This window comes from Bufo bufo, chromosome 4 (assembly GCF_905171765.1).
Source record: "Bufo bufo chromosome 4, aBufBuf1.1, whole genome shotgun sequence".
In the NCBI taxonomy this organism is placed as follows: Eukaryota; Metazoa; Chordata; class Amphibia; order Anura; family Bufonidae; genus Bufo; species Bufo bufo.
Window position 1 is genome coordinate 346,427,634 of NC_053392.1, and position 22,334 is coordinate 346,449,967.

The 22,334-nt window shown below is 45.3% G+C and overlaps 1 protein-coding gene across 3 annotated transcripts in view; it reads right to left on the minus strand.

Moving 5' to 3' along the window:
• The window catches only part of LOC120998280 (amine sulfotransferase-like), an 81,008-nt gene that overhangs the window by 33,204 nt on the left and 25,470 nt on the right, over window positions 1-22,334 (minus strand). For all 3 annotated transcript variants that reach the window (XM_040428906.1, XM_040428904.1, XM_040428905.1), the window contains one exon: window positions 15,045-15,253. In XM_040428906.1, coding sequence (XP_040284840.1) covers window positions 15,045-15,253 — 209 coding nt within the window. The remainder of the gene's footprint in view (window positions 1-15,044; window positions 15,254-22,334) is intronic.

Consider the following 22,334-nt stretch of genomic DNA (forward strand, 5'->3'; position numbering starts at 1 on the left):
GAACAGGGGGAAATTTCAGATGGGGAGACAAAGAGGAGGAGGAGACGAGTTGGAAGCAGGGGGAGGTTGTCGCAAGGAGCTAGTGGCACAGTCAGACAGCATGCATCGGCACCCGGGGTCAGCCAGACAGCACGCCAATCGACGCGTGCTGTTGCCACCACCAGAATGACGTCATTGCAGAGATCAGCAGTGTGGCATTTTTTTTGTGTGTCTGCCTCTGACACCAGCGATGCCATTTGCAACCTGTGCCAAAAGAAACTGAGTCGTGGGAAGTCCAACACCCACCTAGGTACAACTGCTTTGCGAAGGCACATGATCTCAAATCACAAACGCCTATGGGATCAACACATGAGTACAAGCAGCATACAAACTCAAAGCCGCCATCCTCCTCCTGGTCCAGCATCTTCAGCCACGTCAACCACTGCTGTCCTCTTTGCCCCCTCTCAACCATCCGCCACTCCGTCTCTCGCCTTGAGCAGTTCCTGCTCATCTGCCCACAGTCAGGTGTCTGTCAAGGACATGTTTGAGTATAAGAAGCCAATGTCACAAAGTCACCCCCTTGCCCGGCGTCTGACAGCTGGCTTGTCGGGACTCTTAGCCCGCCAGCTTTTACCTTACAAGCTGGTGGAGTCTGAGGCCTTCCAAAAATTTGTAGCTATTGGGACACCGCAGTGGAAGGTACCCGGCCGAAATTTCTTTGCACAAAATGCAATCCCCAACCTGTACTCGATTGTGCAAAAGGAAGTGATGGCATGTCTGGCACACAGTGTTGGGGCAAGGGTCCATCTGACCAGTGATACCTGGTCTGCAAAGCACGGTCAGGGCAGGTATATCACCTACACTGCACATTGGGTAAACCTGCTGACGGCTGCCAAGCATGGAAATCGTGTCTCTGCAGAGGAGTTGGTGACACCGCCACGACTTGCAGGCAGGCCTGCTGCCACCTCCTATACTCCTCCTACTCCATCCTCTTCCATAACCTCCTCGGCTGAGTCCTCTTCTGCTGCTGCGTCTTGCTCCACATCAACTGCACCCCCCCAGCTCCCCAGGGGCTATTCCACATCCCGGATACGACAGTGTCACGCTGTCTTGGGTTTGACTTGCCTGAAAGCAGAGAGTCACACCGGACCAGCACTCCTGTCCGCCCTGAACGCACAGGTGGATCAGTGGCTGACTCCGCACCAACTGGAGATCGGCAAAGTGGTGTGTGACAACGGAAGCAATTTGTTGGTGGCATTGAATTTGGGCAAGTTGACACATGTGCCGTGCATGGCACATGTGTATAATCTGATCGTACAACGCTTTGTGCATAAGTACCCAGGCTTACAGGACGTCCTGAAGCAGGCCAGGAAGGTGTGTGGCCATTTCAGGCGTTCCTAGACGGCCATGGCGCACTTTTCAGATATCCAGCGGCGAAACAACATGCCAGTGAGGCGCTTGATTTGCGACAGCCCGACACGTTGGAATTCAACACTTCTAATGTTCGACCGCCTGCTCCAACAAGAAAAAGCCATCAACGAGTATTTGTATGACCGGGGTGCTAGGACAGCCTCTGCGGAGCTGGGAATTTTTTTGCCACGTTACTGGACGCTCATGCGCAATGCCTGTAGGCTCATGCGTCCTTTTGAGGAGGTGACAAACCTAGTCAGTCGCACCGAAGGCACCATCAGCGACATCATCCCATTTGTTTTCTTCCTGGAGTGTGCCCTGCGAAGAGTGCTGGATTAGGCCGTAGATGAGCGTGAAGAGGAAGAGTTGTGGTCACCATCACCACCAGAAACAGCCTTATCAGCATCGCTTGCTGGACCTGCGGCATCGCTGGAAGAGGAGTGTGAGGAAGAGGAGTCAGAAGAGGAATGTGGCTTTGAGGAGGAGGAGGAAGATCAACCACAGCAGGCATCCCAGGGTGCTCGTTGTCACCTATCTGGTACCTGTGGCGTTGTACGTGGCTGGGGGGAAGAACAGGGACATGAGTAGCTCGGCATCCAACCTTGTGCAAATGGGGTCTTTCATGCTATCGTGCCTGTTGAGGGACCCTCGTATAAAAAGGCTGAAGGAGAACGACCTGTACTGGGTGGCCACGCTACTAGACCCCTGGTATAAGCAGAAAGTGCCTGAAATGTTACCGAATTACCGGAAGTCGGAAAGGATGCAGCAGTTCCAAAATAAATTAAAAAGTATGCTTTACACAGCGTATAAGGGTGATGTCACAGCACAATGGGAATCTAACAGGGGAAGAGGTGAAAGTAATCCTCCTCCTCCCACGACCACGCCGGCAAGGACAGGACGCTTTACAGACGCGTTGTTGATGGAGTCCTACGCATCGCCACAGCCCTTTCGGGGTCCACCCTCAGATAACGACTCAACCGACAGGTAGCAGACTACCTCGCCTTAACTGCAGATATTGACACTCTGAGGAGCGATGAACCCCTTGACTACTGGGTGTGCAGGCTTGACCTGTGGCCTGAGCTATCCCAATTTGCAATAGAACTTCTGGCCTGCCCCGCTTCAAGTGTCCTGTCAGAAAGGACCTTCAGTGCAGCAGGAGGTATTGTCACTAGGAAGTGAAGTCGCCTAGGTCAAAAAAGTCTAGATGACCTCACCTTTATTAAGATGAATGAGGGATGGATCCCGAAGGGACTGACAGTGGGCGATATATTCGACTAAAAAACGCCTGATGAGATGAGCTGCCTTGGGCTAAAAATGGTCCACACACTGCTGTATTTTATCTCTGAATGCCGGATGACTTGCGTGACTTATACGCCACCAACTAGGGTTCAAGCCGCAATGTTTTAGGGCACTTTCTGCCTGGGAAACATAAATTTTTCTGGCCGCTGCTACAGCAGCGGCTGCAACAATACCTAATTTTTCAGGCATGTGTACATGCCTAATTTTTCTGGCCTCTGGTGCTGCACTGTGGCTTCAAAAACCAAACAAAAAAAAGGCACATACATGTGTCAATTCCCCTTCGTGATCGTTACCTTGTTGTGGTGAAGGGGCTTGCGTATCACAATGAAGCGACCACCTCTATGAGTGTGTTGGCAATGTTGGCACACCCCAGATGATAAGGTCGTTGCTTCATTGTGAACAGACCAAAAGCAATCGGCTGGATAATTTTACATAGAAAAAACATACATTTTCTTTGTGATCATCTAAGGTGATCATTAAAGCCTACTAGGCCAACAATGGGCCCACACTGCAGAATCATTGTTTTCTGGGTCACTGAACTACCTCAGCATGACCATAGGCTTTGAAAAAACCCCATCGCCTGCAATCTCCCAAACGTGCGCACGAGCACAGTCATCGCTACACCAAGATTGACGCATCGAGGAATAAAATTTATGTCATGAGTGTGTCAACTATTGACAACTCTTTGCGGTTGTCTAAAATCTATTCCATACACGTCCCCTGATAGGGGACGTAACAGCGATTAAACTGATAGGAATAGTACTACTTAACACACCTTATAATAATAATAATAATAATACTAGTGGATGTAACAGGGATTAAACTGATAGGAATAGTACTACTTAACACACCACTTAACTTACCACTCCTACCTGCACGCGCAGTGCCCCAAATTGGAAGTAGGAGGACCGACCAAGCATCTTTTTCCATCTCCCGGTTCCTAAAATCTATTCCATATACACGTCCCCTGATAGGGGACGTAACAGGGATTAAACTGATAGGAGTGGTGTGTTAAGTAGTACTATTCCTATCTGGTGGCACAGTAGATTGCACGCGCAGTGCCCCAAATTGGAAGTAGGAGGACCGACCAAGCAACGTTTTCCATCTCCCGGTTCCTAAAATCTATTCCATACACGTCCCCTGATAGGGGACGTAACAGGGATTAAACTGATAGGAATAGTACTACTTAACACACCTTATAATAACGCAGAGATAGGCAACGCAGAGAGAGGAGTCTGAAGAAGAGGAGTCAGAGGAGGAAGGTGGCTTTGAGTAGGTGGAAGACCAAACACAGCAGGCGTCCCAGGGGGCTTGTTGTCACCTTTCAGGGACCCTTGGTGTTGTACGTGGCTGGGTGGAGGAATAGACCTTCAATGACATCAGTGAGGACAAGGAACGGGACATGGCTAGCTTGGTATCCAACCTTGTGCAAATGGGGAGTTTGCGGTTGTGCAAATGGACGTTTGCGGTTGTTTGTGGTGCGTTACACAGGGAGTTTGGTCTGTCATAGTTTGGTCTGTCACTGTGAAGCGGGCGTAACACTTACACTACCTGATCGATACAACATCATACCTGATGTTTTAAAGCACGTTATTCCAAACAATTTAGGAATGTTAGGTGATTTATGCCCTTTATGGATTAAAACCCGACTCTGCGTCAACTACGTAATTTTCCATGGGAGTTTTGCCATGGATCCCCCCCATGGATCCCCCTCCGGCATGCCACAGTCCAGGTGTTAGTCCCCTTGAAACAACTTTTCCATCACTATTGTGGCCAGAAAGAGTCCCTGTGGGTTTTAAAATTCGCCTGCCTATTGAAGTCTATGGTGGTTCGCCCGGTTCGCCCGTTCACGAACATTTGCGGAAATTCGCGGTCTCCGTTCGCGAACGGAAAATTTTATGTTCGCGACATCTCTATTGAACACGATGTGAAAAGAGAATTGCTTCAAGAATACTTGTTGTACTCCGGAGCAGTTTGTGCGTTCTTTTTGCTATTTCCTAATGTTTTGGGGCCTCCACAAACAAAAATAAAAAAATAAGGTTGGTGACATCTTCCGCCTGCAGCGCCATGTCCGCCTTCACCGACATGCGCGCCTCCTCCACCTGCACCGCTACGTCTGTCTCTTCTGCCTGCACCGCCATGTCCGCCTCCTCCAGGCTCAAGATTGTTATTTTTTATATCGGCAAAGTAGAGAAGTGTACCAGATGCACCTAGCAATTGTACTCTAGCACAGTTTGTGCATTCTCTTTGCTATTTCCCAATGTTTTGGGCCCTCCACAAAACAAAATGCAAAATAAAAAAAATAAAAAATTTAAAACAAAGTTAAAAAAAATTATAATAATAAGGTTGGTGACCTCCTCCACCTGCACCTCCACATCCGCCTCCTCCATCTGCACCACCACGTCCGCCTCTTACGCTTGCACCGCCATGTCCGCCTCTTACGCTTGCACTGCCATATCCGCCTCCTTCTCCACTGGGACCTCCACCTCCAGGCTCAAGATTGTTATGTCTTATATCGGCAGAATAGAGAAGTGTACTGGGCGCACCTAGCTATTGTTGTACTCCAGCAAAGTTTGTGCGTTCTCTTTGCTATTTCCTAGTATTTTGGGGCCTCTAAAAAAAAAAAAATACCTCCTCTGCCTGCACCGCCACATCTGCCTCCTCCTCCACTGGGACCTCTGCCTCCAGGCTCAAGATTGTTATGTCTTATATAATGGCAGAGTAGAGAAGTGTACCGGGCTCACCTAGCCCACTCATCCTTACTACTAATTGCTCACTTAGTTCAGCATAATCAACCTTAACAGGCAGCATTCCTGGTTTCATAGTGTTAATCATGCTGGCAGATGGTCTTTAACCACTTGCCTACTGCTGCATGACTTTATACATTGCAGCGGTAGGCTTGTATCTGTAACCCGACATATAAAATCGTCAGGTTACATCATGATCTGCCGACGGTCCGTGCCGCTGCAGATCGCTGTGACCGAGCTGTCTTGAGACAGCTGCGATCACATGGAAAAGTGCGCTGTGACAAGCTGGAGCAGTCTGGCTGTGATAGATGCTTGCAGCACCCCCCCCCAGGCTGTCAATTAACCTCTTCCTGACCCTTTTTTGTTCATAAAAAAATAAAATGAAATATTTATTATATTTATATATATGTATATTTATTAGTTTTAGCAATACTATAGTGGAATTTGTTAAACATACACACATTTTTTATTTATTTAAAAAACTAGGTATTCGTTTTAGCTATATTTTGTAGAGCAAGGTTTTTTTTCTGCGTAAAATATACAAATGCAATAAGCAGGACACTGGTACGGTGGCCAATGATGCAGTGGGTCAGGATATGTGCATATAAGTCTATGAGTAGTTCGTGACGCCAATTGCAGCTTGCGCAGGTACTGTAACAGGGCCCTTTAAGATGTTTTGAATCCAGAGGGAAAACAAACCAGGCTGGTGTAGTGAGCTGCATTTTTATTTATATAAGGAGATATATAACGCGAGTTTGACCGCGACGCGTGGTTGATTAAGTGTGGTTGCGTAAGTGTGTGACTTAAGATTAAGTGAGGGAGTATCTGAGAGCAAAATTTTTTGTGGACATTGATGAGTGGCTGTGTTTGACTGTATTGTGTGCTGTGATAACACATTTTTTTCCTTCTCCAGGGGTTGCACAGGTGAGCAATTAGGGTGTGGCTGTCTAATTAGGGTGTGGCTGTCTAATTAGGAGACTATAAAAACTCAGCAGTAAGAGCAGCACAGCCTTTTTGAATCCAGAGGGAAAACAAACCAGGCTGGTGTAGTGAGCTGCATTTATATTTATATAAGGAGATATATAACGCGAGTTTGACCGCGACGCGTGGTTGATTAAGTGTGGTTGCGTAAGTGTGTGACTTAAGATTAAGTGACTTTAGATTCAGGGACTTCAGTGGGGGACTGCAATTAGCCAGTTTCTTAGTACTACATTATATTGTATTTTTCGCTTTTGTGGTGTAATCCCCATTTAGTATGTGTTACACAATTGACAACGCAGTCTAGTGCACATCTTACATATGCAGTCCTGGAACAGCCGTTTGAGGGTGTATATCTTTGTTCAAGATGTGAGCAAATTACCCGTTTGGAATTGCAAATCGAGTCTCTAAATAGGCAAGTTGCAACACTAAGAGGCATTGACAATTTGCAAAAGAGTTTGCTTCTCACCGAGCAAGCACTCTTTGGGGTAGATGAGGGGGAGGGTGACAGAGAGGAGGCTGAGGAAAGTGAGGTAGCTAGCTGGGTAACAGTTAGAAAGCGGGGTAGAGGAAAGAGTGCCAGGGAGGCTAGCCCTGATTTGACACATCCCAACAAGTTTGCACGTTTGGCAGATGAGGGGGATATCAGTCCAGGGACGGCACTGCCGCAGCCGGACACTTCCTCTGCCAGTCAGGGGAATGTCAGCTCCGGTAAGCAGGGACCAGGAGAGCAGGGCAGGCCAGACAGGTGCTGATAGTGGGAGACTCAATTATTAGGGGAACAGATAGGGAAATCTGTCACAAAGACCGTGATCGCCGAACAGTGTGCGGTCTTCCTGGCGCTAGAGTTCGACACATCGCGGATCGGGTTGACAGATTACTGGGAGGGGCTGGAGAAGATCCAGCGGTCATGGTCCATATCGGAACCAATGACAAAGTTAGGGGTAGGTGGAGAGTCCTTAAAAATGATTTCAGGGATTTAGGTCAAAAGCTTAGGGCAAGGACCTCAAAGGTAGTATTTTCCGAAATACTACCTGTACCATGGGCCACACAAGAAAGGCAGCGGGAGATTAGGGAAATTAACAAGTGGAAAAAAGCAACTGTAAGAGAACATGACTTTTAAAAATACCTTTATTATTCTATAAAAGAAGGGTATTGGTATAAATATACCACTATAGTGTAGAGAGACATGTGAGTACTTAAATTTCCTGTGGGAGAGTATTCCTCCCACAAGAAATCCACAGTAACAGGATAGCAAGAATTAAGGAAAAAACTGGGGAGGGAGGGGCAGAGTCTTATAGACCTGGCAGGGGCAGAGTTCTCTCACCCTAGTTTGCCCTCTAGTCTGCTCAGCCCAAGGTGACCCCCTGATGGTGGAGGTTCCCTGTCCCCGAACCTATTACTATCCCGTCCCTGTTAGACCCTACTCAGGGGAACCCTAGTAGGGGGAAAGATAACAAGGTCGAGGGTATCGGTGGTTATTCCAAAGGAGGTGGGAACCGCCGAGACCCTTCTGATAAACAAGTGTCAGTGGCTGTTCCCAGGATTGGGTGCCACTGAGATTATACAAAACAAACGAGACCCCAACGCGTTTCGCCTAGAACACACTAGGCTCATCAGGGGGTGATCTCAAAAGGAGTCAGAGATAGACAAAACACAAAAATATATGGATACAAATATGTAGGATACTTAGCTCCTAAGCTGGATACACGTGGTTAATTTTGATTACCCAGAAAGATGCTGTCCTGTTATGGGTACAGAGGGACAGAAAGATGGAGTCCCAGCAAGGAACCACGGAGCTGGTATCCTACATATTTATATATTTTTTGTGTTTTGTCTATCTCTGAGAGGGGGGAGTCGCAGAGAGCGACGAGGAGAAAGCAAAGCTGTTAAATATTTTTTTCTCCAATGTATTCACTGAGGAAAATAAACTGTCAGAAGAAATGCTGAATGTTGAAATAAATTCCCCATTAAAAGTGTCCTGTCTGACCCAGGAAGAAGTACAACAGCGACTTAAAAAGATTAAAATAGACAAATCGCCAGGACCGGATGGCATACACCCCCGTATCCTAAGGGAATTAAGTAATGTCATAGCCAGACCCTTATTTCTGATATTTTCAGATTCTATACTGACAGGGAATGTCCCACAGGATTGGCGCATGGCAAATGTGGTGCCAATATTCAAAAAGGGTCCAAAAACAGAGCCTGAAAACTATAGGCCGGTAAGTTTAACATCTGTTGTGGGTAAACTGTTTGAAGGTTTTCTGAGAGATGCTATGTTAGAGCATCTTAAAGGAAATAAGCAAATAACGCCATATCAGCATGGCTTCGTAAGGGATCGGTCATGCCAAACTAATTTAATCAGTTTCTATGAGGAGGTAAGTTCTAGACTTGACAGCGGCGAATCAATGGATGTCGTGTATCTGGACTTCTCCAAAGCATTTGACACTGTACCACATAAAAGGTTAGTATATAAAATGAGAATGCTCTGACTGGGAGAAAACGTCTAAGTGGGTAAGTAACTGTCTCAATGATAGAAAACAGAGGGTGGTTATTAACGGTACACACTCAGATTGGGTCACTGTCACTAGTGGAGTAACTCAGGGGTCAGTATTGGGCCCTATTCTCTTCAATATATTTATTAATGATCTTGTAGAAGGCTTGCATAGTAAAATATCAATTTTCGCAGATGACACTAAACTGTGTAAAGTAATTAACACTGAAGAGGACAGTACACTACTACAGAGGGATCTGGATAGATTGCAGGCTTGGGCAGATAAGTGGCAGATGAGGTTTAACACAAATGTAAAGTTATGCACATGGGAAGGAATAATGCAAGTCACCCGTACATACTAAATGGTAAAACACTCGGTAACACTGACATGGAAAAGGATCTATGAATTTTAATAAACAGCAAACTAAGCTGCAAAAAACAGTGTCAGGCAGCTGCTGCCAAGGCCAATAAGATAATGGGTTGCATCAAAAGGGGCATAGATGCCCGTGATGAGAACATATTCCTACCACTTTACAAATCGCTAGTCAGACCACACATGGAGTACTGTGTACAGTTCTGGGTTCCAGTGAACAAGGCAGACATAGCAGAGCTGGAGAGGGTCCAGAGGAAGGCAACTAAAGTAACTAAAGTACCCTGAAAGATTATCAAAATTAGGGTTATTCACGTTATAAAAAAGACGACTGAGGGGAGATCTAATTACTATGTATAAATATATCAGGGGTCAGTACAGAGGTTTGTACACAAACATAGAAAAGGATTCTTTACGGTAAGAGCAGTGAGACTATGGAACTCTCTGCCTGAGGAGGTGGTGCTGGTGAGTACAATAAAGGAATTCAAGAGGGGCCTGGATGTATTTCTGGAGTGTAATAATATTACAGGATATAGCTACTAGAGAGGGATCGTTGATCCAGGAAGTTATTCTGATTGCCTGATTGGAGTCATGAAGGAATTTTTTATTCCCCTAAAGTGAGGAAAATTGGCTTCTACCTCAGTTTTTTTTTGCCTTCATCTGGATCAACTTGCAGGATGACAGGCCGAACTGGATGGACAAATGTCTTTTTTCGGCCTTATGTACTATGTTACTATGTATAACTCACGTACCAGGTGAGGAATGCCAGAGGGGGATAATGTCTCTGTATAGTAGGTATAGTCTCAACGGTGTCTCCTACCTTGGTAGGGCTGGACTCCTGGATCCTGGCTCACTTGCAATAAAATGAGTGTTGTTAGTAGGAGTAACTGAGGAACTTTGGTAGTAAGGAATGAGATCCAGACTGGGGATATAATCCAATTTGTCTTTACTGAATGGCAGCTTGAATCCATATGAGTTACAGCAATAGTCTTGGGTCCCAGCAGGTATTGGCAATATGTGGCAGGAATCAATATGTACAGTTGTGTTCAAAATTATTCAACCCCCAATGCTGTAAAGGGTTTTAGGGAATTTAGTGTACATTTGTAATTGTGTTCAGAATGAAATCTTACAAGGACTTTTTAAAGAACCAAATGCAACTAAAATTGTTTTTGTAATACAGTATTAAATGTTTTTTGGTGATTTCTTCATTGACACAATTATTCAACCCCTTAAAGACTACCACTCTTAAGAACAGAGGTTCATTCAAGTGTTTTCGATCAGGTATTGAAAACACCTGTGGATGTCAAGGAGCAGCAATCAAGCATAATAAGCACCAATTAGGCAGATTTAAAAGGACTATGATACTCGGCTCCTTCTAGACATTTACTGGTGTGTTTGCAAACATGGTGAAGTCAAGAGAATGGTCCAGGAAGACAAGAGAAGAGGTGATTTCTCTTCACAGGAAGGGCAATGGCTATAAGAAGATTGCAAAGATGTTAAACATACCAAGAGACACCATAGGAAGCATCATTCGCAAATTCAAGGCAAAGGGCACTGTTGAAACGCTACCTGGTCGTGGCAGAAAGAAGATGCTGACTTCGACTGCTGTGCGCTACCTGAAGCGCAAAGTGAAGAAAAGTCCCCGTGTGACTGCTGAGGAACTGAAAAAAGATTTGTGAGATGTGGGTGCTGAAGTTTCAGCTCAGACAATAAGGCGCACACTGCGTAATAAAGGCCTCCATGCCAGAACTCCCAGGCGCACCAACTTGCTGTCTCCAAAGAATAAGAAGAGTCGACTGCAGTATGCCAAAAGTCATGTGGACAAACCACAAAAGTTTTGGGATAGTGTTCTGTGGACTGATGAAACAAAATTAGAACAGTTTGGGCCCATGGATCAACGCTATGTTTGGAGGAGGAAGAACAAGGCCTATGAAGAAAAGAACACCTTGCCTACTGTGAAGCATGGCGGGGGGTCAATCATGCTTTGGGGCTGTTTTGCTTCTACAGGTACAGGGAAGCTTCAGCGTGTGCAAGGTACCATGAATTCTCTTCAGTACCAGGAGATATTGGATGAAAATGTGATGCAGTCCGTCAGAAACCTGAGGCTTGGGAGACGTTGGACCTTTCAACAGGACAATGATCCCAAGCATACCTCCAAGTCCACTAGAGCATGGTTGCAGATTAAAGGCTGGAACATTTTGAAGTGGCCATCGCAGTCACCAGACTTAAATCCGATTGAGAACCTCTGGTGGGACTTAAAGAAAGCAGTTGCAGCGCGCAAGCCTAAGAATGTGACTGAACTGGAGGCTTTTGCCCATGAAGAATGGGCGAAGATACCCGTAGATCGCTGCAAGACACTTGTGTCAAGCTATGCTTCACGTTTAAAAGCTGTTATAACTGGAAAAGGATGTTGTACTAAGTACTAAGATTGAATGTCACTTGGGGGTTGAATAAAACTGATAATGATGTGAGCACAGAAAAGACATTTGTGGTTATTTCATTATAAATGTTATGTTATATTTGTCTGACTTACAAGTGCCTCTTTGATTTAATTGTAAACAAGATGACTGAAATGATCAAAATCAATGTCAAACTGGCCAAAACACTCAATTTCAGTGGGGGTTGAATAATTTTGAACACAACTGTATATATTCTGCTTCTTAACATATGCCTAGAGGATCTGGCAGCTATCTATCTTCTGCTCTGTCTGTCTTCTGCTTGATGTGGGTCTGACTAGCTGAGGAGAGATTTGGCTTCTCCTGGTCTCTGTATAAACACTCACAGTTCTGCTCGCAGGGGATGGCTTTTTTCCTGGAGATCTGTAGTTCTGGAGGTGCTGCTTGCTTTGTCACCAGCACTGAGGCTGAAGGGCTCAGTCTGGGAAGAGTGATCCTTGGCCTCAGCCGAGGCTGGATCCTAGGTTGGGATCCCTGTTTCTGGGAGCTCCTACCAACACAGCCTTCCCCAAGCAGGGGGCTGGTACACACTCACTTAACCTCCTCTCCTCCCCATGAGGTAGGATGTGGGAACATTCCACTCCTCCTCAAAGAGGGGGGAGCTAGACTGGAATGAACTATTCCAGTCTAGACTTACTAAACTGGCTATGGTCTGCTGAACATATTGCTGCCACCTGCTGGTGAACATGGAAATCACAGCAAATACATTATACACGCCTGGACTACACAAGATGGCAATACATATACACCTGATATGATGTAGCGGGGAGAAAGAGTTTAGTGGCATACTCTGGGATGTTACACAAACGCATGCATACTTTTTTCATTTATAAAAAAAAAGTAAAATAAAAAAATTCTTAAAATGTCCAAATTTCCCTAAAATGAATACCTTAGGAAAGGCATGCTCAACCTGCGGCCCTCCAGCTGTTGTAAAACTACAACTCCCACAATGCCCTGCTGTAGGTTGATAGCTGTAGGCTCTTCGGGCATGCCGGGAGTTGTAGTTTTGCAACAGCTGGAGGGCCACAGGTTGAGCATGCCTGCCTTAGGGGAATAACATAAAAAAGTCACTTTGAAGGGGCTTGTTTGGTTTTGGCACTGGACAAGATTTTTCTGTCAGTACGGTGCCCTAGAACCAGCAATAGAAAAATAGGCCGCCAAAATCCAAAATACACTTCAGTCTTTTGAAGTCTTGTGGCTGGCCCAGGCAGTAGATACATTTCATAAATAGTGTCCATTTTCAGGGTACAAGTGCACGGTAATAGTTTTAGAAATGTTTTGTCTTGAAACCATTTGTAATTGTTAGAAAAAAAAATTATAAGAAAGGAAAAATTGAATTTTTTTCCAAAATTATCACCGTTTTTCCTTACATTTTTAAAAAATATATATTATATCCATCATCTAATTGCACAAGAGAATGGTCTAAGGTGTCCTGTGAAAAATAGTATGAAATACATGTACGTTTGCTCAGAAATTAATCAGTTATTTGCAGTTAGATAGTCCCATTGCTACAACCAAAAAAATGGCCTGTTAAGGAAGGGGGATAAACAGTCCGGTAATTAATTGGTTAAATGTGGTCTGTTATCTGATTCACAATTATAGATCAACACAATCTAACTAAACTAGTAACACACAAACAGCTGAACTGTATATTCAGTAAGCATCCACAATGCTGGGAGAAAAAGTAAGTGAACCCTTGAATGGAATAACCTGTAGATCTTCCTTTAGCAACAATCACCTCCATTAAACATTTTCTGTAGCTGTAAACAAGATTTGCACAATATTGAGGAGGAATTTGGAAAATGTGTTTCAGTTCATTAATAATTCCAGGATGCAGTGAGTGGACACTCTTCAGATCTTGCCACAGCATCTCGATAGTGTTAAGGTCAGTACTCTGACTTGGCTAGTCCAAAACACAAATCTTATTTGTTCACCCATTTTTGGTTGATTTACTTGTGTGCTTAATGTCTTTTTGCATTACCCAATGTCTCTTCAGCTTCAGGTCATAGACTGTTGCCATTACATTCTCCTGTAAAATGTTTTAATACACCTTAGAATTCATTGTTCCCTCAAACATTGCAATGCTTATAGACCTTGTGGCAACAAAGCCGCCCACAATTATATTGCTTTCCTTCATGCTTCACAGTTCTGATAAGGCTTTGGTATTGCAGTGAAGTTCCACTCTTGTCTCATCAGTAGTGGCTTCCTAGGTGAAGTTCTCCCATGAACATCATTCTTGATCAGTGTTTTGCAGTGTTTGCAGAATCTTCTATAGATCTTTTGTTGTTACCAAAACTTTGGAATAATGCTGTACAGAGATCCGTCTCTATACAGCATTAAAATGTACAGGCTCAGATGAGCTGAAGTCAGTTATTTGAGAAGTCCCGCAAGACTTTGTTGAATAACTTCGGTAGTTGATTTTTAAAGTGGAAAACCACTTTAAAACTTGGAACCAAACTCGGTTTTGGTTCTGACTGGTACCTTGGAGGTTCACTTATTTTCCCTGCACTGTAGATGTTCACTTAATATGATTATAAAAGACCCAAATGGTACAACTAGTTGTGTGTTATTGGTTTAGTTAGGCTAGCTTTATACCTGTGGTAAAGCTATCCAGCAGAGAAAAAGCCTGAACTTTACCATATCCGCCCTAGCAGCACCAGTATTTGTCAAGCCTAAACCCGGCGCTCATGCCGGAAGCAAGGTGGATCCCATTATACTCAATTGGGTCTGGCGGTGCATGGCATTATCCTCTGGAACAACCTGCCAGTTTTACCACAGGTGTTAAACTAGCCTTAGTCTATCACTGTAACAATCAGACCATATTATATTACTAATCAATATAGAAATCCAGGTCATTACAAAGGGTTCACTTACTTTTTTTTGTAACTGTAGACACAATAACCACAGGCTTCCTCTGACAGTGTCTGACAGGATGTATAAGAGGATGGGGGTAGCCCCATTATTTTGCCTTGTGTATGTGTCTTTTCATTATTAATATGACTACCCCAGGAAAAATGTTTGGCATATTTCTTTCATTATTTTGAGTCTTTCCATGCTTATCATTTTGCTGTTTATGCATGCCCTATCTCTATGCTGTACAACAACCGGAATATTTTATGGTGGAGGAAAAAGCTGAAAATAATTGGAATTTCTAGGAGATGATTCTTATATATAAATAAAATTGGAATATAGAAATATTGTATATATCTTTTTCTTGTTGGGAAAAACTAATCAAAGACAAATAGTATGCGCTGCAAAACAATAATGAATAAATACTAGAAACACTGTAAGAAAATACTCCTGTGATTTACCTTTCCCATTCTGATACTCAGTTCTCTTGGCATTAGATAATAAGGCAGGTGAGTTGTTAAGGTTCGAGGAGATGGACTGCTTTTAAAGTCAACATTTAAAATATTTGCTTCAATCCATGGCATTCTTGTCAAATTTTGGATAGACTCTGTTCCATTTCGATGGCCTTCATGAAATATTAGGCTTAGAATTTGTTGTGTCCAAACTGTGCCTGTAAAATGATTTATAGCTTTTATAATTTACTTGCAATTAAACTCAAAGTGTGAAAAAATACAGCGGATTCTAGAAAACTCTGCCCCCTAATATGCCATCACTCTGCTACCTGGATTACACCACTCTGTCCCTTAGGTATCCCATCACTATCCCCTGTATGCCCACTATGCAAAAATTACAGTGGGTTCTAGACAGGGCCGGACTGGCCTACCGGGATACAGGAAAATTTCCCGGTAGGAAGCCTGCCCTGGGGCGGCTGGGGCCGCTTTAAGATGTGCCTGCACTTTCGGGTCGAAAGCTCTGGTGTAGTGGAGCTGAGCAGGCCGGCCGGCCTCCGTGGGAGCTGCCTACCTCCGACCACCTGGTGTCGCTGTGATTTGCAGGCGCCGCTCATTCACTCGTCCCTTTCAGTCCTGGAAGCTAGTGATCCTGGCCCGGCCTGGCCTGGCAGTCCTGTGTGTGGCTACCCCTCTCTTCCTGCGAGTAGCCTCCCGCCACCTCCCTAGACCGGTGCTGCTGGGCCTAACCTCCCGATTCTCAGCTATGCCGGGCCTGCAGAGCGGTAGCAGAGCCCACGTGTATGCTGAGGTAAACAGCCTGAGGAGCCGTGAATACTGGGACTACGATGCGCACGTCCCGAACTGGGGTTAAGAAAGGGGACAGAAGGGGAAGGGGGGGGAGGAAGAGGGGGTGAGGAAGGGGGGTGAGGAAGAGGGGGACAGAGGGGGAAGGCCAGGTACTTACAGGAGGACTGTATATCTAAGTATAAATTAAAGGGAGTCTTTCACCTAATCTGAGCGTTTTAGACCGCTCAGATCAGGTTATAAACTCTTTGACCCTCATTACAATAGTACCTTTGTTTTCTGTGTCCCTCGTCCAGATCATGAAAAAAACACTTTTTAAACGTATGCAAATGAGCTTCTGAAGGTGCCCAGGGGTGGTGTTACTGTGTGATGTGCCCAGAAAAACACACCTCTTTCAGCCCTCTGGCCGCCCTTCTGTCCTATTATTACCTCCTGCTCTGCCTCCAGCCGGCCGACGTCACGAACGGCAAGAGAAGAAGTCAGGCTGGGAACTGGCCCGAACCTGCGCACTGCTCTGCCCATTATGGGCAGGGGAACAGCTTTTTATATAGCGCATGCCCCGGCCAACTAAACACAGCCGGCCCGCCGGCCTCTGGTGCCGCTCGTGACTTTCGCCGGCTGGAGGCGGAGGGGATAATAGGACAGAAGGGCGGGCCAGAGGACTGAAAGAGGTGTGTTTTTCTGGGCACATCGCCCAGTAACGCCGCCCCTGGGCACCTTCAGAAGCTCATTTGCATACGTTTAAAAAGTGTTTTTTCTTTCATGATCTGGATGAGGGACACAGAAAACAAAGGTACTATTGTAATGAGGGTCAAAGAGTTTATAACCTGATCTGAGCGGTCTAAAACGCTCAGATTAGGTGAAAGACTCACTTTAAATATATTAAGTTGAAATAACCTAGGCATCATCTGGATATCATTATAAATGTACAACTAACAGCTGGTATATATTATAAATCTTTAATGGACCATGCTGGTATAACCTGGGTACCTCCTGTATATAATGATATATGTACAGTTGGTATAATCTGGGTATCTCCTGTATATAATTATATATGTACAGCAGGTATAAGTTATACATCTTCTTGTATATAGTGATATGGAGCATGCTGGTATAACCTGGGTATCTCCTGCATATAATTATATATGTAGAGTCGGTATAAGTTATACACTATATACAAAAAGATGTATAACTTATACCAGCTGTACATATATAATTATATACAGGGGATACCCGGGTTATACCAGAATGGTCCATATCACTATATACAGAAGATGTATAACTTATACTAGCTGTACATATATAATTATATACAGGGGATACCCAGGTTATACCAGCATGGTCCATTGAAGATTTATAACTTATACATCTATTGTATATAGTGATATGGACCATGTTGGTATAACCTGGGTATCTCCTGTATATAATTATATATGTACAGCTGAATTAAGTTGATTATTCTTAGTTCTGACCCAATTGGATGGTCTACTGTAGCGTTTCCCTACCAGGATGCCTCCAGTTGTTGCAAAACTACACCTCCCAGCGTGGGCATGCTGAGAGTTGTAGTTTTGCAACAGCTGGAGGCATCCTGGTTGGGAAAAGCTGGTCTACAGTCGTGGCCAAAAGTTTTGAGAATTACATGAATATTGGAAATTGGAAAAGTTGCTGCTTAAGTTTTTATAATAGCAATTTGCATATACTCCAGAATGTTATGAAGAGTGATCAGATGAATTGCATAGTCCTTCTTTGGCATAAAAATTTACTTAATCCCAAAAAAAAATCTTTCCACTGCATTTCATTGCTGTCATTAAAGGACCTGCTGAGATCATTTCAGTAATCGTCTTGTTAACTCAGGTGAGAATGTTGACGAACACAAGGCTGGAGATCATTATGTCAGGCTGATTGGGTTAAAATGGCAGACTTGACATGTTAAAAGGAGGGTGATGCTTGAAATCATTGTTCTTCCATTATTAACCATGGTGACCTGCAAAGAAACGAGTGCAGCCATCATTGCGTTGCATAAAAATGGCTTCACAGGCAAGGATATTGTGGCTACTAAGATTGCACCTCAATCAACAATTTATAGGATCATCAAGAACTTCAAGGAAAGAGGTTCAATTCTTGTTAAGAAGGCTTCAGGGCGTCCAAGAAAGTCCAGCAAGCGCCAGGATCGTCTCCTAAAGAGGATTCAGCTGCGGGATCGGAGTGCCACCAGTGCAGAGCTTGCTCAGGAATGGCAGCAGGCAGGTGTGAGCGCATCTGCACGCACAGTGAGGCGAAGACTTTTGGAAGATGGCTTGGTGTCAAGAAGGGCAGCAAAGAAGCCACTTCTCTCCAAAAAAAAACATCAGGGACAGATTGATCTTCTGCAGAAAGTATGGTGAATGGACTGCTGAGGACTGGGGCAAAGTCATATTCTCCGATGAAGCCTCTTTCCGATTGTTTGGGGAATCTGGAAAAAGGCTTGTCCGGAGAAGAAAAGGTGAGCGCTACCATCAGTCCTGTGTCATGCCAACAGTCAAGCATCCTGAGACCATTCATGTGTGGGGTTGCTTCTGATCCAAGGGAGTGGGCTCACTCACAATTTTGCCCAAAAACACAGCCATGAATAAAGAATGGTACCAAAACACCCTCCAACAGCAACTTCTTCCAACAATCCAAAGACAGTTTGGTGAAGAACAATGCATTTTCCAGCACGATGGAGCACTGTGCCATAAGGCAAAAGTAATAACTAAGTGGCTCGGGGACCAAAACGTTGACATTTTGGGTCCATGGCCTGGAAACTCCCCAGATCTTAATCCCATTGAGAACTTGTGGTCAATCCTCAAGAGGCGGGTGGACAAACAAAAACCCACTAATTCTGACAAACTCCAAGAAGTGATTATGAAAGAATGGGTTGCTATCAGTCAGGAATTGGCCCAGAAGTTGATTGAGAGCATGCCCAGTCGAATTGCAGAGGTCCTGAAAAAGAAGGGCCAACACTGCAAATACTGACTCTTTGCATAAATGTCATGTAATTGTCGATAAAAGCCTTTGAAACGTATGAAGTGCGTGTAATTATATTTCACTACAACACAGAAACAACTGAAACAAAGATCTAAAAGCAGTTTAGCAGCAAACTTTGTGAAAACTAATATTTGTGTCATTCTCAAAACTTTTGGCCACGACTGTACTGTGATAATATGAACAATGGGGGTTCTACAAAAGAGCTATTGTGGGGCAAAGTTCATATTCGTGTTTACACGCATGTTTTAAAATGAATGCTTTCCCCTTTTATAAACAAGTAAATAATGACGCAATGCTGTGGGGCTGGTATGCAACTTTTTCCAGGGCTGGTTTTTATCCCCAGTCCGGCCCTGGTTCTAGAAAACTTTTGTTGGTCACTTCTTTAATTTTTCATGAAACATTAAAATACTAAATACATCCTTCTAGGATTGGCGTTCCCACCTATCCCTTGGTTTAAATTGATGGACTTATGTCTTTTTTCAACCACATTACCAAGTAAATTTGCAAACATTTGCAGGATGATAATCCTCCAAGGACAGGAGACATGGACTGCCTTCTCTATGTTGCATTATAGTTTTTATATTATGGGGAGGGGGTTTGTGATATTTTATCTTTTTCCTGAACGATTACCTGTTGTACTGACTGTATCCACACACTGACCTGCAGTGTTTTGCATGGTAAGAGTGGCTGAAGTGCATGCACAGTGATGGTGGAAGACTTTAGGAACCGGATGACAAACAAATTGAAGACATGCGCCATGCAGGACGCATGGGTCAGCCCTACCTGACGCAGTGCAGACAGAATGTTCTTCCCGTTATAGGTGACAATAGTTCCTATCTCCAGTTGGTGAGGAGATAGCCAGGATTTGATTCATTGGTTGATGACGCGGAGCAGTTCCTCCCCGGTGTCACTCTGTTCACCCAGGCTGACCAGGTGCAGAACCGCACAACAACGCTGTGCTTTGCATAGGTGGTATGCTGGAGGACCACTCTGAACTGTGCCTACAGTGGAGGCTGAGGACAAGGTGGAGGATGAGGTGCCAGAGGAGGACATTGACACAGAAATCCCATGATTACAATGCGGAGGCAACATTGCCATCACCTGGCCAAGTTGCTGGTGTGCTTGGGCCGGAACCACATTTACCCAGTGGGCTGTACAGGACATATATTGTCCTTGACCGAAGTTACATCTCTAAACTTCGGCGCTGGCATTAACTATACCAGACACCAACAGGCTCAAGGACTGGCCCACCTTTTGCTGAACATATGTGTGCAGGGCTGGTACAGCTTTTTTAGAGAAGTAATAACAGCTTGGGACTCTCCACCTTGGGTGGACACAAGCCATCATTTCTCTGAAATGTTCACGATATGGAAATGGAGGGTCTGTAGTACCAGCAACTTGGCCAGGCACACATTCAGCTTCTATGCCAATGGGTGAGTGCATGCATACTGTTGTCTCTTTGCAATAGCCTCGGTGACTGATTGCTCGTGAAACATGACAAGGGGTAGGAGGAGGATGCGGAGGAGCATGAGGAGCTGTAGACGAAGGGAATGAAAGACAGTTTCTTTCTGCTGAGGTTGAGGAGCCCTGACTGCTGGAGAAGGCGTGAGGGCCGCTGGGAGATGCAGCGGTTGCTGCCTCAGGCTGTACCACTACATTAGTACCACGGTTTTCCCAGGCCACTTTATGATGATGCCCCATGTGTTAATGCAGGGCAACATTAGCACCCTGACCGCGCATCACCTTTTGTCCATATATCCTGCATACCGCCATGCTAATGTCCTCCAGCGACTTGATAAAAAAATTCCCACACTGCAGAGTATGGCATTTTACCCCCACCACTCCGTGATGACTGCTGCTGCCTTTATGAACCTGTGCACTGCTAGTTGTTTCCTGAAGGTAAGCTCCTGATTAGCAGTTGGTCTGCCCTGGGCACGTTTGGCTGCAGATTTCCCAATGCTTCCACCCTGCTGGCTCATCAGCAGGCTGCCACCCTGCTGCTGTCTCACTGGCCTGCTTCCTTCACTCACCCCCTGATGATGATGATGATGCCTCCTCCTCACCCGGGTCCCACGTGTGATCAACTGCTTTATGATCCATCACTGTTTAGTCATTACTTATGTCACCCTCACCAGTCTCATGGCCACATCCCTTACCACTCGCAACACCTGCTCCCACTCAACTGTCATCACTAGTTGCATGCCTAATGGAGAACTCAGCTGCTGACTGTTCTCACTAAGATCGTCCTCACTGAAAAGCGAAGCAGAGCTGGCAGCATGTATTACTTCCCAGGCAGAAGGAGCAGCAAAAGAAAGAGGCAGTTGCAGGACAGCTGAGCGCACATAGGGTGATTCCTGGCTCTGCGGAGTGGTGTAGGGATCGCCATAGCAACCATAGCAGTGGCTATGGGGCCCTACGCCACTGGGGGCCCGTCCGTGCCGCCTTCTGTTGATTTTTTATTTTTTAGTTTTTTTATTTACACACACACTGCACACAGGCAGCCAGGCCCGAGCCGCGGACCACCCGCCCACTACTCTAGACTAGTGTAGTGGGCGGGGCGCGGGTGGTCCGCGGCTCGGGCCTGGGTGGGGAGGAGTCAGGATGGAGCAGGGCGCATGCAGGGCCGGGCCGACACAGTGGCTGCGGAGGCTCCAGCCAGGCCACTCAGAAGATCCGATGGTATATTCTAACCACCAGGCATTCCCATGGTGACGGGGACGCTTGCCTGGGGGTTAGAATATATTATCGGATCTGAGTTTTCACGAGCTCAGTGAGATCGTAAAAACTCAAATCCGATGGTATATTCTAACCCCCAGGCGTTCACATGGTGACAGGGACGCTTGCCTGGGGGTTAGAATATACAGGGCCACGCCACTCACAGCAGTATATTTATAAACTAATCAGTAACTACTTTAACTTTAATCATTGCTCATTGCTGAGCTCTTTACTTGGATTATTTGGATATCTTACTCTGTCTTAGCTCCGGTAATAGCAGGCAGTGCGGGGGCGGCGCTCACTCACCGACATCACGCACCTGCTCCTCCCACTAGGCGGCACAGGCGAGTGATGTCAGTGAGTGAGCGCCGCCCGCCGCACTGCCTGCTGTTAACGGAGCTAAAACAGAGTAAGATATCCAAATAATCCAAGTAAAGAGCTCAGTAATGAGCAATGATTAAAGTTAAAGTAGTTACTGATTAGTTTATAAATATACTGCTGTGAGCGTCGGGGAGGGGGATCTGTGGATGGCACTGTTTAGGGGGATCTGTGGATGGCACTGTTTAGGGGGATCTGTGGATGGCACTGTTTAGGGGGGATCTGTGGATGACACTGTTTAGGGGGGATCTGTGGATGACACTGTTTAGGGGGGATCTGTGGATGACACTGTTTAGGGGGGATCTGTGGATGGCGCTGTTTAGGGGGGATCTGTGGATGGCACTGTTTAGGGAGGAGATCTGTGGATTGCACTGTTATGAGGGGGGGGGATCTGTG